Raw genomic sequence first — 19,644 nt, 5'->3', positions numbered from 1 at the left:
GGATGGGGTTCCCAGTCCGCATTTGGGGCTAGTTTTCTGAATCTGGTTGTCTGAAATCGAGATATTGAATCACAGATATCATTACATCGGCCTGGAAGATGGGCAGCTTTAATAAGGATGTTTAACCTCATACACTGTAAAGTTAAAAGTCTGACCAGGCGCATGACTAATTCGGACTTAGATGAAAGCTTATTAAGTATACTGACAACCGCCATATTGTCACAGTGGAATTTGATTTTCTTATTAACCAGCTCTGGTCCCCAAATAAAAACTGCTACAAGAATTGGGAATAATTCTAACAGTGTAATATCTGAAGTAAACACCCGTGCATGCCATGACTCGGGCCATTTCGCTTGAGACCAGTGACCCTGAAAATATATGCCGAAGCCCAAATTTTCTGCCCCTGCACTATCTGTGAACAGTTGTACATCCTCATTTGTGACCCAATATCGGTCATGGAAGACTGAAACGCCATTGTAGTTATTTAAAAATAACAACCACATTGACAAATCTAATCTTATTTCTTTTTTAACTCTTATGTGTTGATATGGTTTTGTAAGACCGCAGGTTGAATTTATCAAGCGGCGACAAAACGGGCGTCCCACTACTATCACCCTGCAGCAAAAATTCAGTGATCCAATCAAAGACTGGACTTTTTTAAGTGTCGATTTCGGATGGGCCAATAATTCTTTGATTTTCTGAACAACTTCATGTAAATAAATGTAAACGATTAGTTGTTAAAGTTTGGAACAAAGCCTTTACCTGACCAAAATTTGATTAACCAGATTTAAACCAATTTAAACAACCATTTTAATTGTATGGAAACGGTCCATTTGTAGTGAAGTTACCATGGTATGACGTTTGTAAACACTTTTAAAGTTGATAACACTCCTTGTTCTTACTTGACTGTATGTTTATTTGTCACATATTTCATGAAGTTTAGGGAGAATTCTATTGTAAACATGACACCAAAGGTCAAGTGCACTTGCTACAGCGACTGTACAGCAAGTACTGTTGATAAGTATGTATACGCTATGTTCAAACGCTGTAAAAATACATATCATAGTTTTATTTTTTGTAAAGGAAATAGATTCAACTCTGATATGATTGTTCCATGGTGTATGTTTTTTCTAAATACAGGACAAAATCAAGGACACGAACCTGTCTTTTTGTTTGCCAAAACCAGGGTATAATTATATCTACATTGTAGAATAAATCCCCGAACGTGTAGAACTACCTTGGATATGACCAAATACTAATGAAATAAACGTTTGTGGTTATAAACTGTAGTGCGTAAGATGTCATTGTCTGAAATAGCATTGGAAACTGCTTGGCAATCAGTAACTACGTCTTAGGAAGATTGAAACTGATAGTATACAATAGCAGCGTAGAAACATCGATTAACGAAAGAACTTAAGACCAAACAACAGCATTATAACATCGAATCATCAGTCGACGCTCTCCTTAACCAGACAAGCTGAAAATGTATGCATAATTATTCTAGTCCTGTTTATAAAGTTACACACAAGAGACAGTTCTCCTGTTCCCCGATTCTGTAAAAACAACTCCCTTTTGAATAGGGAAAAAGATAAGCGTGAAGGCAAAAACAATTGTACTAGTATGAATTAACCAATACCAGATTTAGTACAGAAAACATGAAACCATTATTCTTTTAGGACAATGGACAAATTTTAGACTATGATATAGCTTTATTTGAAAATATGCATGTCTATATACACAATATAAACTTTAAATTGTATGTTCAAAACATTTCTTTCTTGCGTAAACCGTAACATTTTAACAAAAACGTGCTCTTTTTTTTCTTTGCACAAGCAGAAAATATTCCATAGAGAAAAATGGAAACTTCACAGGTCGTTCAACACGACAAAAACGAAAATAAATAAAGGACTCTCCCTCCATCATCGCTCCGACCCTAATACCCCGTTATAATTCAATTAAATACTGCAAACGTCCTTGGAATCAACAATCATGACAGAATTATTGTACATTTACATATCTGTATGCAAGAAATGATAAACACAATGAGATAAATAATTCAAGGTATTGTCAAGGTAAGCTATTTAAACATTCATATTTTTATACTGTTTGTGTGAACTTGGCATTTACATGACCTCGAGTAAGTTAGTAATACGGATAAAATAAGTTTCTGATACATATCATTTAGAACATAAAATATCTAACAAAATATTTACAATAAGTTAACACTGTTTCCTATATTTATAAATATAACATATCAAATACACTTACAACACAGCTACAAAAATATTTTTTACTCGTTAACACCAGAACATGTGTTACTGCGAGACATTTCTCGACTGTTTTAAAGCATTATAAATCTCTATGATATTTGGAATGTATACTTAAAACACGCATAAGGAAAAGAAATTTGTAGAAATTACTTTGTGTACAGATAAATTTAACTTTACTGATCAACTAGGATGTCTTTTTTTTCTTTCTTTTATTTTTTGGAAATAACAAGCCTCAGTTTAGCTTAGCGAATGACAAAACATTAAACCTTTATTCATGTAAATCCGCCGTTTATCTTTTTAATATATTTCTTGTTTAGTATTTCTACAGGTTTTAATAACAATCTTCCGATACTGATCAGACAGATTTGAGTCGTTGCTTATATTAAACACACTTGTTTTGCAATTATTATTATATAATTGTTTCTCCAAATATAACTTCATTTCTACGTTCAAGCGAACGATGCTATTCATGAACGCTGGTAATCACCTGCTGGCATAAGCATCCAATAATCTATCTTTGACTATCGATTTCTTTCAAAATACGTACAATAAATATAAAGTTTTACATAATGTTTTGTACAACCTCGCAAGTATATCAACATTTAGCGAAAGAGATTGTTTCCATACCAGCCGGAACTTTAACGATTGTGATCATTCGTCCGTTTACGGTTGCTTGTATGTTCGTGTGATATGAACAGCCACGGATTTCTTTCAATCTTTTAGGATCCTTTAAATGAAACTGAACCTTGGCCCCGTTTGACACTTCCACTGGATTCTTAAATATTGTCTTATTTCCAACTGTTCTAAAGTTAGCGGGAACATTTCCGACTGTGATTGTTTCAACATTTTTAACAAATGTACCAGTTATAGCCTTGATCTTGAGAGGAGTTATTTTCGTTGACACGGGAAGAAAATTCTCATCATCATAATCGTATCTATAATCGTTATTAGGCCGACCTTGAATTTGTAAAACATATCGATCATTCTGGGATCTTTGATGCAGAGAGTAGGAATATTGTGTAATATCAATTGTGTCTTCTGCGGTACTTCCCGATCTTTCGCGATGAGTAAATTTACCGATTTGAGACGAACCCTCCGTTGCGTTAAACTGATACAACATAATCTGTTCTTCGCTGGTGAGTACTCCTGTTGGTGTTACAACCTCTGCAAAATCTTTAATTGGCATAATGGGGAAGCGGATTGCAAAAACAGCCTCGCCGAGATCTTCCCGCAAGTTCTTTGCATCTGGAGACAACCGTTTGGAATCGCAATTACTTTTTGACCATTTCAACGCCGCTTTGAATACATCAACTTCGTCCATCGACAGTTCGTCATGTTTGAATAGATCAAGCAATGTGGTATGAGATATTTGCAGGAAGCCTTCTGATGAAAAGGCGCCTGGCGCATTTTCCAGGATGTACTGAAAGGATGTTTCCTGAAGATACTTCATATCGTAGAAAACAGCCTGTTCATGTATCATGCAGACGTTGCTAGTTTCTATGTTATTTTCAAGGAAAGATGAACATTGGTTCACAAGCCCGGTAAGCGCATACTTTTTCGCCGCATACAAACATTGCATCACATTAGTTCCATTTAACTCCGGCTTATCGGAATATACAAATCTAAAAGGTAACAAGTACAAGCTTAAACTAACAATACAGTCTCAATCTTTAAAATATAGCATTTATAAAGCATTTAGTCATATTTTTACAAAATGCGAAAGAAAAATTCTCTCAACTTCTGCAACAGTATTTCGGCCATTCATGTTTTTAGTTAGACAGGTGTTTTCCACAATGTAATATGTAATAACAGATACATATCTTGTTTCTCGGGTTAATAAAATACCAAATATTATAGGGCAATAGCATTTGAATATTACAACAAGAGCACCGCATTGCAGAGTAATATATGCCCACAGCTATGACCTTTGAACCCCAAGTGTGAGAATGACCTAGCACCTATCTATCCGAAACATGCGCTCTGCACGTCCTAACTCGATGTGGTGAACATTTGTACCAAGATTCTTTTTTTTTCAATTAGTTCAAGACTTACAGAGTGGACACGAAACAAACTCATATGACATTTGACCTCTAAGTATGACCTTGGACTTGAAGATAGCCATTCAAAACATGCGCTTTAATCGTAGTCTTGCTATGGTAAATCGTTGTGCTAAATTTCTTTAAAATCCATCAAGCAATCAAAGAGTAACAGAGCAGATACGAAACAAAGTCACATGACCTTTGATCCCTAGTGTTTCCTTGGCCTTAGAGCGAGTCATTCAAAATATGCGTATGGTGAACATTTGTGTCAAGTTTCTTCAGAATCCGTCGATGGGGTTCAAAAGTTTTAAAGCGGACACGAAATGGCTAGAGGACGAATGGATGGACGGACACCGACGTCATAACATAGTACGTCCCTTCGGGCGTATATAAATATCAGTGTCAGCATTCAAAACTGATGTATTGAAAATATTCTATTATATCTCTTGACCTTGCTGAAAGTTAATATTCCTTTCTTTAAACCTAAAATGTATGTGTAGATAAATTAACCTCAAAACCTCTTTCATATTTTCAGGCTCGATGTCTTCAATAGATATTGTGTTTCCTCCCTCAGCCAGACTACCATAAAACATGGCTTCAAAAACGTCACTGCGCATGCTCAATACAAATTTATGCGCGGGAAGCTTCACATCTTTCTTGCCTTTGAACACAAAACTGATGTCAGAGAGATATTTAGACAGACAAAGATGTGACAAGCATTGTTCGGCTGTCTTTGTTTCTCTCCAATTACCACTGGAACCATCGAAAGAACTGAAAAAGATATATTATTTGATAGAACTATTTTAACTTTTTAAACCTGATTTGTGTTTAAGTTGCTCATTCAACAATAGAATGTAAGATTACTATAGTCAAACCTTCAGAAGAAAATGCTTTAAACTTAGTTTAAAATTCGTTTGAAATAATTCATGACTTTTGATGAAACAATTAAGTGCAAGCAAAATAATGTTGAGGTTTTCATGGTTATGTAAATATAATTATGACAATTGTATATCCGAATTAAAATGGTCATGATATAGTCGTATTAGCCTATAATTGTAGTATTAACTTATATTTTCATATTCCTTAAAGAATTAATATCAGCACGCTTTGTGAAAATTATTAAGATGAATATACAGGGAACGAAATCAGAGTCACATACGTTAAATAGAGCTATAAAAAGATGAACAATGATAGTCATGAACCAATAGAACACCGATATGTTGTATATACGAGTGGTGTTCTATGTGTACCTTGAAAAGTGCTCTCAATTATTCAAGTATCATTAAGAATAAATAAAACTGCTATGTAAAGTAGACTAGCGATAACTAAGTTTACATGCTAATATTACATTTTCTTGGATAAATAATATGTAAATGCTATACACTACGGCAAAGTCATGTGAAATCATTCGGCCCAGTTTATTTCTTGTTTTATTTTGCCACTTACTATTTAAAGTTAACTTAAGCAAAACGATTTGCCTAATGAATAATATTGATATAAGCATTACAGAATTAAAGCTGTCAAAAAATGCATTTACAAGAACATATTTTACCAAAATTCATTAGAATTGTAAATTTACAAAATTTTATTACCTCCCTTTATCTGTCTCAAAGATGGAGTAAAAATAGTTGAATTCAAAAGCTACATGCTGTTTTAAACTTGTCTTTTGTTTCATTTATTTTAAACATCCCAATATTATTTATCCAATGCTAATGCAATACACTCGAAATTAAATCTAGAACGAAAAAATGGTTCACTTTTGAATGCCCTAACATATAAAAAAAAAGTATTGTATGCATTTCCAATAGGGATCTAAATCTAAGTAATGTGTATTTTTGTTCCTTTAATTTATCTTTAAAAGAACGTACAAAAAAGAAAAATGTCATAAGGAAAAAAGAAAAATGTCATAAGAAGTTGTTAAACCTAGCAAATTAGCCTAGTAAACAAAACTTGTTAAACGATACAGTATGAACGTGTAAACACATAAAATATTCGAACTATAAAATGACCATGCAAATATGGACTAACCGTATTGGGCTACAATGATTGTTAGATACTAGAGGATATATTGCTTTATATAAAAATTTCAACAGAAAAGAATTATACTGTCGTTTTCTAAATAGCTACAACATTCCTATAAAAATCTCCCTGCTTAGAATTACTTTTATATATCTATCAATCCGATGTTAATAAAATTAACACATTCCAGTTCTCCGTGAGAAATAACTTATAGCCATAAATATGCACTATTTATTATAAACATATCACATATGCCTAAAATAATTCATACCTCTTGGTCGCCATTACTTCAACTGATTTCAAATTATCCTGCGTGGTAACTGTTCAAGTAGAAGACACTTTTTCCTTCTTTTTGTGCTACAAGCTAGATTTGTGCGCTATCTGAAATATTTTCAAATAGAGCTAGTATCATATGATCGTTGAAAGGAAAACATAAACACTTATTTTCATTCTTTTTCTTCCATTTTCACATTTGACATTCATATAATTGTATTACTGTAAATGGATATCACTGCTGAGCAAATGGACTGAGAACAACACAGTTTCAAATCGGAAATTGCCAATGCAAAATGAAAATGAATCTATTATCTTATCATTTACCCAAGTTACAAATCCCTGAAGGAATGGTTTGAAATATAAAAGTAGCTTGTCTAGGCATCAAAAGATGAAAGTATTATAAAATATTCATTTTAAATGAAAAAGTACTGCTAAAGATAAACGTTGAATGTATATGCATGTGAACGCATCAATTTGTCATTCATAAACACTTTATCCATATAATCTATTCATTGTAATTAACTGTTTCCTGCACAACAAAAAAGTGGTTTCTGCTAAATATGGCAATGACCCTTTCGCTTTGATTGTACCTTAAATCAGTTTCGATTTACCTATAAACAATTTAAGGTAGCAGAGTACACTTAGATTCGACAATTTTGGGCACGGCCAGGCTTACATGTAGCGAGTGGCAATTTTGCACTACCCTAATTAGCAGAATCAGGGTGGCTATTTTATAAATTGCGTGCATGTTTGTGCTTTTAATTAATGGCAAGATTAGGACTGTCATACAAGAATACAGAAAGTTACCGAAACGAAACTTTTACACAATTCTTCAAAAATATCATGCCAAAATCATCAATTTTACACTTTTTGAACAACCCTCAATTTAATAAGCTTCTCTATATCTGGTTTCGTTTTCGATCCTTGAATATCGATCCTTGAATATGAGTGAATATTTGCATCAGTAAACGTCATTTCTAAAATGTTTTTCGCACTTTGTTTTCAAATGTGATTTTCTACCGCTTAATGAATACTAAAATGTTTTCGATTTTCTATTTACACCATGTCGATATTCTATATCAAAAATAAACTGTCAAATTTATACATAAATAAAATATTGATGTTCTGTAATGCACTGTGTACATTTGGCAATTAAAAGTATAAAACCCTTGTTTTCTTTTCTACTTTCAAATTTCACATATATAGTGATTTAATGTAATTAAGCATCAAGAAAGTACAAACTTGCCTTTCTTCCTTCTGCTTCGGTATTCCCAATGTTACTATATTTAGTACCGGGAAGTTGAGCAAGATGTTATGTTCTATTTTTGAACTCAGTTTTGCTGTTGACAATACATTAGTCTAGTATATATATTTTACACAAATCCTTTTCTTTCAAATGTACGGTTTATACAACATTCAATAGACGTAGAAATCGATGACGAAACAGCCGGTCACAGTATCATATACATGTAAATTGGCAAGGTGAACTACACAAGCGTATACTCGCCATACTTGTAGAACATGCACAAATCGGAGTTTATACATTTGTAGCCACTTCATGCACAATCACTCTTCCGAAACATTTACAGGCTTCCCTAAATACTAGATTGGTCCCATGACTTATTTTGAAATAACAAAATAAGTTTCGATGGACGGAATATTCCGGTTACCGCACAAATTCCTGGTTTTATTATTTCGTTTGAAAAGCTGTAAATTTAAAAATTCGTCTGTAGAGATTTGCACCGTGTTTCTCCGAATAAAATGTTTCAAAATCGCTTTCTATCATATTATCAGTTAAGGATATACAGCATATTAATGTTGTTTGTTTCAATGTTAAATAGAAACGTATTTCACCGAATGAGCATCAGATGCCATACTTTCACGAGTGTTGCAGCAGATGTAAATTACTATGATGTTCACGAGTAAAAGACATTTACATATTACGTGTACAATAGATACTTTTCTTTTTAAATGCATTTTCGAGGGTTTACCCAAATCTTACCCCTTTGCTCAAGCAATGTAGCGTCTATTGCTTAAGGGTGGCTAATACCAGGACGTTGGAATATCTATGTTGAAAATATGAAAACAAATCAAATATGTTTAGATATATTTAAATTTCAATTCAATGGAGTGTATACTTTTATATTGATATACTTTGGAAAAGATTTCCCATTACTTATAATTCATATTCTTTCACATGCAAGTGTACATTGTAGTCCTGTACCCTTGATTAACAACAAGAGTGTCCTAGGGGCACTAAGTTGGACATCTTGAATATTAACTTGCAATATTTTCTTTTATTTTGTTCTGAGCGATCTGTGGCTTTCAAACTTTGTATCTTTAAAGAAAGATGCGGATCAAGTTTGAGATCCATTTCAAACAGATTTTAGCAACGATTTATGGATTTTCTGGTAGTCAAAATGTGGTATACCGATATAAACGTGAAAGTAATAACCGTCAGTCCTTATATACAGCCCTAAACATTAACATATACTTCAGCATAAACTTAATACACACCAGCCATAACATATTCTTGAACATGCATTTATATCACCATTTATGTGAGCAGCCTATCAGATAGATAAAAATAGCTTTTATTGCGTATCAAAAAAAAACAAATTGTGTTAAAATTCAACTAGATTATCCACCTTTACTTACATTTCTGAAAAATACAAAAAAAACAACAATCGCGATTTACTCTTTGTTCCACCTGCTTATCTAATTAAGTAATTCACTATTTAGATATAATGTCATCACTTGACGCTCCAAGCGATGCCGAGAAGGTGAATATAAGATCAATTGTGGACAAACATAATGCATTCTCAGTACAACTTGTTTAGGTAATGAAGTAAAATAAACTTCTGTTTTATATTTGAGATGTACTAAGTCTCATGTACTCGTACATAACTGATCTCTTTACATAGATTATTTGTGTTTCACTGTCACTTATCTTATATAAATTAGATCAAAACTATTAATAGTGTGTCAAGGTCGTAACGAATAGCTTTACAATGACACCCTGATCTTAGATCTGCTTTGTTTATAATAGACGTAATGGCTTGTGGTCATGACACTGTTCATGAACAGATTTTATCGTTACTTCGTTGATATTTGATTCTCTATTTGACCATATTTTAATGAACATTGAAGGGTAATAAACAAATTACAATATCTTGCAATTTCTGATTCTTTGACATTTTTGTATGAGTAATATACCTCATATAGTATGGTGTCTTTTGTATATTATCTTGACATTTCAGAAGTTATACCGGTATCTATTTTAACGACAATTACATCTTATAAGTTATTTTTAATAGTACATTTTTGTAAGTAGTCATGTGGATGAGAACATTTTATTTTGAAGCATTTAAATCGTGAAATGTATTTACTGTATGTACAGAGATGGCCATGACTAAAGCATTCACTCAAAGGCCTAGCTCTCGCAGTCGATATAAATAGACATACATTTGTCAGCAAAACTTGCAAGCATAGAAAAACTTGCAAAGTCTATTTGTGATCCCAAGACACAGTGAAGAAAAGGAACGCAAATCAATAAGAATATTACACATGTTTTATATAGACAAGCTCCTATGTAGTACGAAAATGTATCCAGATTGCGGAGCATTTGTCCAATCACAGGTAGGAACCCGTGATGTCCTAACAACATTTATAATAGTTTTTGTATTTGACCGTATTTTAGTAAACATTGAAGGTGAGTGAAGTAATAAAAATATCTTTTTTTTTTCTTTTTATACATGTACCATGACTTTCTGGTATGGGTAATTTTCCACAAATAAAATGCTGCTTTTCCTGTAATATCCAGACATTTCAGGAACACTGGTTTGTTTACTTTCAGATTCATTCATTTATTGACGTATATTGCGCAACAGATTTATGCACCCGTTTCAGATACCTGAAAATGAAAAAGAATCCGTTTACCATACAGCTAAATGCAAGACAATCTGTATTTAGTGACGCATATTGTATTGCTGATCTTGAACAATCAAGTCAAAACTAAAATTGACAAGCGCAGTGTACGTAGTATTGGTCAATCCGATTTATCCGCAATGCACTTCGAAGACATATACATAGAATTAGTTATTTATGATTATAACATTTGTAAGTATTCATTTGGATAAGTACCTTTTATATTTGAGCATTAAAATTGTGAAATGAATTTACTAAATGCATGAAGATGGTCGGATCTAAAAAAATTTACCTGAAGCCCTGGTTGTGGGTAACTTATTTAGTAAGTATTAAACGAAAGATTAGGCATCTTAAAGCTTAAAGAAATGAGATTAATAAGATATTAGAATATTAAGATAAAGTAAGATAGCTGTTGTGTTAGTAAGTATGTAAAAAGTTAGTTATTGTGACATGTCCATGAACTGTTACAAACAATTGTAATTTTGTACTGAACAGTGGCGAAATTGCACATATTCTAATGTAGTGACACAGTAAAAATCATCAAGTTCATGTTACCACAATATCTTTAAAATCATAGTCACAGGCTCTAAAAGAGTGAAAAGTATTTTCTGAAATAATGAGTTTTTTTCAACTTCTTTTTGAAGTTTTGAAAACATCGAATATTTCTTAGTTGTTTATTTCGAGAGGCGATTCGCTTCGGAGTTTAGGTCCACCAGTACTATAACTTTGTCACTGAACGTCCCGTGCTTGTTGAAAGGAATAACGGAATTTTAAGAAAGAAAATAAAGTTTGTACATTTACATTGTGGAGCATAATTGCAAAAAAGTTACAGCCATTTGAGTACCACCTCTATTATAAAATAGCAGCCAGTTTGAGTACAGTGACATCATCATTCTTTCTTTATATGAACATTACCATGTATGGAATATCAGTGAATAACAGAAGAGAATAATATTTTCTTGGCCATGAAATAATATGAAACCTAGTGTGTGTATAAAACTGTATTTTTAAATTTAAGCTCCATGTTTATTTGCATTTTTAAATAATCTTGTCATAAATACCATAAATGGTAATGCCTATATAAGGAAAGAACGACGACGTCACTGTGCCTAAAATGGCTGCCATTTCAATAAATTGACAAAATTCAAATTGCCGCATCTTTTTATTTTGAAGTGCGAGTTTAATCATTTTTTCGCCAGTTTATATTTTTTAAAGTCTTTCTATAGATACACATTGTCAAATGTTGAATATTTTCCTTTTTCATTTTTTTTAAATACACTTACATGACAAGCGGATGGTATTTAAAACGAAATCCTTAACGAAAAGTCACATGTATTATACAAGAGGGTCAAGTGGCCCTGGGTCGCTCACCTGACAAGCCAACGAGGCACTATCGTTGTAGGAGAACAAGTTAATGACTGAAAATGTTATTTGAACAATTTTGGTAGAGGACCACCCAAGGATCATTCCTGTAATTTCCTTAAATTTGGCTCAACAGTTTCACAGGAGATAATGGTGCAATATAGGCTCGACCAAACCGGTTGGGCCCACACCCTCAACATCTCGAACAAAGCATTCCTTGATGAAAATCATAATATGTATTTTTTCTCCAGGTTCAAATATCATGTCTTCTGTTTTTATGATTTTTTTAAATTAATAGTTTTCCCTCCATAATTCTATGTAAAACAAGTAGCCCCTGGGGCAGGGCCAATTTTGACTCCAGGGCCATGATTTGAATAATTTTTGTAGAGGTCCACTAGACAATTCTACATACCAAATATCTAAGCTCAAGTCATTGGGGTTTCAGACAAAAAGATTTTTAAAGATTTTCCTATACAAGTCTATGTAAAAAAACAAGTAATCCCTGGGGCGGGGCCAATTTTGACCTTGGGGCCATAATTTGAACAAATTATCTAGAAATTCGGTGAGGTGACTTAAAATAAGATAGCGAAATATGGACGGTCCCCCTATTTCAAAGCCCGAAACTCTGGCCCAAATTATCCGACCCATCTGGTTTTAGAAAGGAACCGAGATCTTCACCAAGCAAACCTGTGACCAAGTTTGGTGAACATGCAAAAGTAAATAAAAGCGCTATCGTAAACACAATGCTAAAATCTGCAATTTTAGCCATATCAGGGAACATAACTCCAAGACCCATCGTGCAATATGGCTGGTTTTCGAAAGGAACCGAGATCTAATAGAGATACAAGTTATGTTTAAGTTTGGTTCAAATCAAGTAAGAAATGAAAGCGCTATCGTTGACACAAGCTCAATTGTGCAGATTTTAGCCATTTCAAGGGGGCATAGCTCCAAGACACATCGCGCAATATGGCTGGTTTTCAAAAAGAACCGAGATCTAATCGAGATACAAATTATGTGCAAGTTTGGTTCAAATCAAATAAAAAATGAAAGCGCTATCGTAAACACAAGCTCAATTGTGCAGATTTTAGCCATTTCAGGGAGCATAACTCAAAGACCCATTAAGCAATATGGCTGATTTTCAAGAGGAACCGAGATCTAATCGAGATACAAGTTATGTGCAAGTTTGGTTAAAATCAAATAAGAAATGAAAGATCTATCGTGAACACAAGCTCAATTGTGCAGATTTTAGCCATTTCAAGGGGGCATAGCTCCAAGACACATCGTGCAATATGGCTGGATCTCAAAAGGAACCGAGATCTAATAGAGATACAAGTTATGTGCAAGTTTGGTTCAATTCAAATAAGAAATGAAAGCGCTATCGTAAACACAAGCTCAATTGTGCAGATTTTAGCCATTTCAGTGGGCATAACTCAAAGACCCATAATGCAATATGGCTGGTTTTCGAAAGGAACCGAGATCTAATCGAGATACAAGTCATGTGCAAGTTTGGTTAAAATCAAATAAGAAATGAAAGCGCTATCATGAACAAACTCAGTTGTGGACGACGGACGACGGACAAAAGACCATACTAAAAGCTTCACCTGACTTTCAGTCAGGTGAGCTAATAACAACATTATCCTGTTTTGGTTGGCCGAAATATTTCAAATGCAAATATGCATCAATGATATTACACAAGGAATCACTATAAAACTATGTAAACTCGTTATATATATATACCCTTGTAACTGATATACCAAGATGTAAACAAAGTGCCTTGCATATCAGATTACTCGCAAATAAGACGTATAAAAAATGTATATAGATGAAAAGTGATATTAAATTACGGTGGAAATTCCAAAGTTAAAACAATATAGTTTCGTTTTAGCTTTGTCTCCTTTAGGTGAGTTCATCTTCTTTCTTTTTTTACTTTAAATATAATTTTAAGTACGACAATGACATTAAACACAGTTTCCTCTGTCAAATATTAACACACAAAATATAAGTTTTGTATTTGATTATCGCACCCACTGTTTTGCCATTCATCCGTAAAGAAGCACTGACAGTCACCGTGCATTTTCAATTAAACATGTATTTTTTCTGCATTTCTATAAAAGATATGATATTACTTTTATCGATGATAGCTATTTCATTTCTTTCAGTTGCTGTTGCAAACAAAATGTCTGAAAAATCAACAAGGAAGGGGGAAAGGCTAGTGTCGAAATCGATACGTGAGAGCACCAAAAGGTAACTTCCGCGTAGTACAATATTACACACTACTTGAAAACTTAAAATCTGTATTGTATGTGTTGAGCAAGTATTAAATTCAATTTTGTTGAATGTTTTTAAAACGGGGTGAGAATCTCAAATAAGTAAACATACTATAAGTAACGGTGATAAGGTCTGGCATCACTATATATGCTCTTCGAGATATTGATTTTGCTTCGTCTGTTCGTTTCTTTGTCTTTTCGTCGGAGGTCTGGGTAAGAACCCCGGCCGCGTCATACCAAAGACCTAAACAATGTACTAGCAGCTTCCTCGTTTGTCGCTCAGCATTAAGGGGATAGTGCTGGTCAGCCCGGTGTCAGTATAATGTGACTGGGTGGGGTATCATTCCACGTGTCTACAGCGTGATACTCTAGTGAGGCAGCACTATACAGTTGCGAATTGTGCTCACTGCTACAAGTAGACATCGTCGTTTATATGACTGAAAAATTGTTAAAAAAAGACGTTAAACCCAACACACACACACATACACACATACACTCGTCGGATATTGCATTACACATATCATCAACTGATACATATATACAACACCCATCAAAATATTATATAGTCATTGTATGGCATTCAGCATTACAGGCTTGACACCAGAGAATTTTGGTCAGTATATCACCAAGTTTATTTTGATTTAGATAACAAACGTTTAGTCCAAGTCATGATCGAAAGCTTTAGAAATACTACAAACAAAACTATACAAGAGTTTGTTTTCAAACCTAGTTAAGAAGTTAATTTCGTCATGAAAATGATTGTGTATGTACGGTGGTATTTGAGCCGAACTATGAGAAAACCAACATAGTGCATTCTCGACCAACATAAATCCAGATCAACCAGCGCATCCGCGCATTCTGATCAGGATCCATGCTGTTCGCTTTCAAAGCCTATCGCAATTAGAGAAACCGTAAGCGAACATCATGGATCCTGGCCAGACTGCACGGATGCGCAGGCTGGTCTGTAACCATAGTGGTAGCAAATGCACTGTGTTGGTTTTCTCATGGTGCGGCTCATTTATACAACGTCTTTCCCATCATTCTACAAACACAACATAAAAGAGTAGTAGGTATATAATTGCAAACCGAATGAATATCGCCTTGCTTTAAAAAGTGGAATTACCACAGCTTTTTCCATATATTAGGAAAATAATATCAATAAGTGACCTATTAAATATGAAAAATAGCGGTTTAGCTACTAAATATTTAGAATTTTTCAACACTTAATGACAAATCGAATCAAACCCGACATCTTCAGCAACCTCAAAATTCATGGTATCGTTTTCAGTTATAATAATAGTCGGTTCGCAAATAACATTTTTAAGACTTTTACATACTTTTTAATTTTTACATATCTAAACCAACTCTTCTTCTTTTGTTGATTAATCCGTTTGTATACGATAACTGAAGTGCATCTGATTGTATTTATTTATTTATTCTGCAGCTCCACTGACGTGAATTGGCGAGAAACAAAGACAGCTGAGGAATGTTTGTCACATCTTTGCCTCTCAAAACATCTCTCTGATATTAGCTTTACCTTTAAAGACAGTCAAAATGTAAAGCTTCCGGCGCATAAATTTGTACTGAGCATGCGTAGTACGGTTTTTGAAACCATGTTCTACGGTTCGCTTGCAGAGTGCGGAGACACTGTTCTGATTGAAGACGTGGACCCTGAAACAATGAAAGTTCTTATGAGGTTTGGTCTTCTTAGTGATAATAAGTCTTCTTGATTAGATTGTTTTGCTTTTGGTTTGCTTTCACATAACAATTTCTTCAACTCACTCAGATATTGTTTTTCTTTTGCAACCAAACTACAAATAACAAAAATCATAGTTAATGATAAATATTTGAAAAGTTTTGAAATACGAGGGTTGTCCCAGAAAATAGCGATTTTTTTATTACTTAGAAAATAGGCGGTATATCAAATGATTATTTCAACTGGTGTTATTTCAATGTATAGTCAACAGGACGATGGAGTTTGAAATTAAATATCTGTCAATTATTTGAATATCTTCTTCAAATAATTGACGGCAGTCAGTGCTGGTCGGCGCAAACCTAGTTTTCCTCTTACAAAAAAAGCTGCTTCCTTTTAAATTTATATAACTTTCCCCATACACATCTCTTATGATCAAACTTTATATCGTCGTTAATGACAACATGTTGCGCTTAATTATTTTGCGTTTCAAGCCTTTGACATCGCTTACGTTAAAATAGTGATGTAATTTGAAAGTAACAGTCGCACGTACTTTCAGAAATTACGACATCAGATAAGTTCGCAGCGGAGAAAGTATTAAAAAGCATTTTGTGTCGCCCCCTCTTTGTAATCACTCGCCCAACCTTCCTTAAAGGGTGCCACGTAAAGATAAGTGTCCGGCTAACATTTGCATGACTTCTAGAATTTTCGTTTGTGAATGAGTCATACTGCGACCTACACAATATTTTTAATACCTTTTGTGCCGCGAACTTATCAGACGTCGCAATTTCTGATTGTGCGTGCGACTGTTACTTTCAAAATTGCATCACCATTTCAAAGCAAGTCATGTCTAAGACTTAAAATGCCATATAATTACGTGCCACACGTTGCCTTTAAAGACGATATAAATTTTACTCCTGTGAGAAGTATATCGGGTAAGTTAAATGAATTTAAATGAAGCCGCTTCTTTTAGTAGGAAGAACCCTGAGCATGCGCCGACTAGAACTGACTGCCGTACATTATCTAAAGAATACTCAAATAACATTAAAGGTATTTAAATTCAAACTCTTTAGTCCTGTCGAAAATACATCGAAATACTATCAGTTAAAATACTTATTTCATGCGTCGCTTATTTTCGGAATAATAAATTTTCTGGCGCAACCCTCGTACTTGTCAATATATTTAAACTTATAAGAATGACATTCAACATATTGAGATAAATTTCATTCAATATAATGTTACAATTTGTCGGACGTAAATGTGCATATTCTATTTTTGTTTAAAGTTAGACGTAAATGTGATACATTCTTGAATTGTGAAGGGTTGCACAAGTTTGTTATTACTGAGACAAGTCATTTTTTCCAGATTTGCATATTCCGACAAGCCAGGTTTGGATGGAAATAATGTATTACCTTGTTTGTATGCAGCAAAAAAGTATGTTTTGACAGGGCTGGTGAGACAATGCTCTAATTTCCTTGAAGATAGTATCGACAGTAAAAACGTATGCTCGATACATGAACAGGCTGTCTTTTACGATATGAAGCCTCTGCAAGACATATGCTTTGATTATATCCTAGAATACGCATCGGACACGTTATCGTCAGAGGACTTCTTGGAAGTATCGCATATGACATTGCTAAATATTCTTAGACATGACGAATTAGCAACTAACGAAGTGGATGTCTTCAATGCGGCCGTCAGATGGTCCAAAAATTATTGCAAGGCTAAAAAGATACCACCGAATGCAGCAAACGAACGTGAGGCTCTCGGAATAGCTTTATATCAGATTCGTTTTCCGATTATGCCAATAGAAGAATTCGATCAGGTCGTCACGCCAGCTGGGATTCTAACCAACGCAGAACAGGAACTGTTGTATCAGTTCAACGCAACGAAGGGTTCTTCACCAGTAGGTAGATTTATTAATCGCGAAAGATGCGGGGAAGTAGTCACAATTGATATTTCGAAATATACTCTATCCCAGTATCAAGGGAAACGGCGGCAAGCATATTATTTGCAAATTCAATGTCAGTATCAATACGATAACTACGGAGGAGGGGCTTCCAGCACGTCGACAAACAGACTTTCTCTTAAGATCAGATCTATTCGGGGTGCATTTGTCAAAAACGTTAGGAGAATCGCATTGGGAAACGCTTCTGTTACTAATTATAAAACTGTTGGAAACAAGATAACGTTCAAGTACCCTTTAGAAATGGCCGTCGGTGGTACGATCCAGTTTCATTCAAATGATACCGAAGGTTCTTGCAGTTCAGAAGTAATCCCTGCCTGCATCTCATATCGCATTGACATACAAGAAGTTGTGAATGGAAGAAATGTCAATTTCGTTCAAATTCCAGCTGGTATGGAATCCATCTCTTTCGCAAAATGTTAATGATTGCTCTGTGGACACTTTATTATCAACATATGACGTCGTCAAAAACTACATCTTCAAAATGCCATCGTACTAATTTTTGCAAGCTACATCAACTCATTGTATTATTTTAAATTGTCTGTACAATAACAATTTTGTTAAAATAAGGACAAACATATTGCTTGGTTCAGGTTTTACGCCCTTGTCTAAAAAATTGGTATTTTAAATGGATTATATAATAATAATCATCATTTCTAACAGCTTGAAGATTAGTTGAAAATATTAGTTCAAATTGAACGAAAATACAAATGTACAACACAAACAAATTAGAATGTTACAATAGTTCTTATATGCGAAGATAATGTGTCAAGAATGTTATACATTTCGTATATTGACATTGTGGAGCATATCTGTGGTCACAGTGTACAGCTTACATATGTATTTTCCAAATTACTCGCCTAAACATTGAAGTGAAAACCGCAGCAAAACATCTGATTTTGATATTTTAGCTTTACAAAGACTCATGTACACCTGTCTAACTGGTTTTTGTATCATAGTTTGTTGGTGTTTAACTGTTGCCTATCTTAAATTAAATGGAAATTATCAATTCTTATGTCACGGTTTAACGTTTAGTTTACAATGACAGCCTGGTCATGAAGCCGGTTAGTTTGTATAAGTCGTAGTGGCTTGTGGTTATGGCACAGGTGATGAAACCAGGCAGCAGATTTGATATAGTTATCCTACCTTCGTTGATATTAGACTCTATTTGACCATACTGTTAGTTAACATTAAAGGGTAATGAATAAATTACAATATCTTGCAGTTTATGATACTATCACTTTTTTGTTTAAGTATTATATCGCTATTAATATGCTGCTTTTTGTGTATTATCTAGACATCGGTTTGTTTCCTTTCCAGAATTTTACTCATTTATTGACGTATCATGCGCAAAAGATCAACTCTCCCGCTTCAGATACTTGAAAATGAAAATATTAAGTTATTTTTTCATCCAATGAAATGCAAGACAGTGAAGCAAATACAAAGCTGATTTTGAAGATTGAATTAATCCACAAGTAAAATAGGTTAGCTCTAGTTCGTAGTTTCGGTCAATTCCACTGATCCGAGATGTATTTTAAAGACAAACTTTTGCTTTTATATTAGAGCTTAACAAAAGACTCGTGTACATCTGTCGAATGAATTTGTTTCATATTCTGTTCGTGTTTCACTGCCTCTTATCTTAAATCAAATGGAAAATAAATACTGGTGTCAAGGACGTAACGTTAGCTTTACAGTGACGCCCTGGTCATACAGCGGGTTTGTTTGTATAAATCGTAATTACTTATGGTCATAATTCTGTTGATGAGTCCAGGTAGCAATTTATATGGAGTTATCCTACGTACACTGATATTTAATTCTCTATTTG

At 34.0% G+C, this 19,644-nt stretch overlaps 2 protein-coding genes across 2 annotated transcripts; one reads left to right on the top strand and one right to left on the bottom strand.

The window, feature by feature from the left end:
* Positions 1-1,697: 1,697 nt before the first annotated feature.
* On the bottom strand, positions 1,698-6,740 carry LOC128550894 (BTB/POZ domain-containing protein 2-like). The gene is made up of 3 exons (XM_053530896.1): positions 6,600-6,740; positions 4,820-5,080; positions 1,698-3,892 (listed from the first exon to the last, which is right to left on the bottom strand). The coding sequence occupies exons 1-3, from the start codon at positions 6,611-6,613 to the stop codon at positions 2,866-2,868; spliced, it is 1,302 nt and encodes a 433-aa protein (XP_053386871.1). The 5' UTR covers positions 6,614-6,740; the 3' UTR covers positions 1,698-2,865.
* Positions 6,741-13,655: 6,915 nt separating this feature from the next.
* On the top strand, positions 13,656-18,547 carry LOC123542596 (BTB/POZ domain-containing protein 3-like). Its single transcript, XM_045328520.2, has 4 exons — positions 13,656-13,793; positions 14,053-14,137; positions 15,605-15,856; positions 17,219-18,547. The coding sequence occupies exons 2-4, from the start codon at positions 14,070-14,072 to the stop codon at positions 18,240-18,242; spliced, it is 1,344 nt and encodes a 447-aa protein (XP_045184455.2). The 5' UTR covers positions 13,656-13,793; positions 14,053-14,069; the 3' UTR covers positions 18,243-18,547.
* The last annotated feature ends 1,097 nt before the right edge of the window (positions 18,548-19,644 follow it).

Source organism: Mercenaria mercenaria, chromosome 19, assembly GCF_021730395.1.
Source record: "Mercenaria mercenaria strain notata chromosome 19, MADL_Memer_1, whole genome shotgun sequence".
NCBI lineage: Eukaryota > Metazoa > Mollusca > Bivalvia > Venerida > Veneridae > Mercenaria > Mercenaria mercenaria.
Note: the sequence above shows the minus strand (reverse complement) of the source record. Positions and strands in the feature narration are given on the sequence as shown.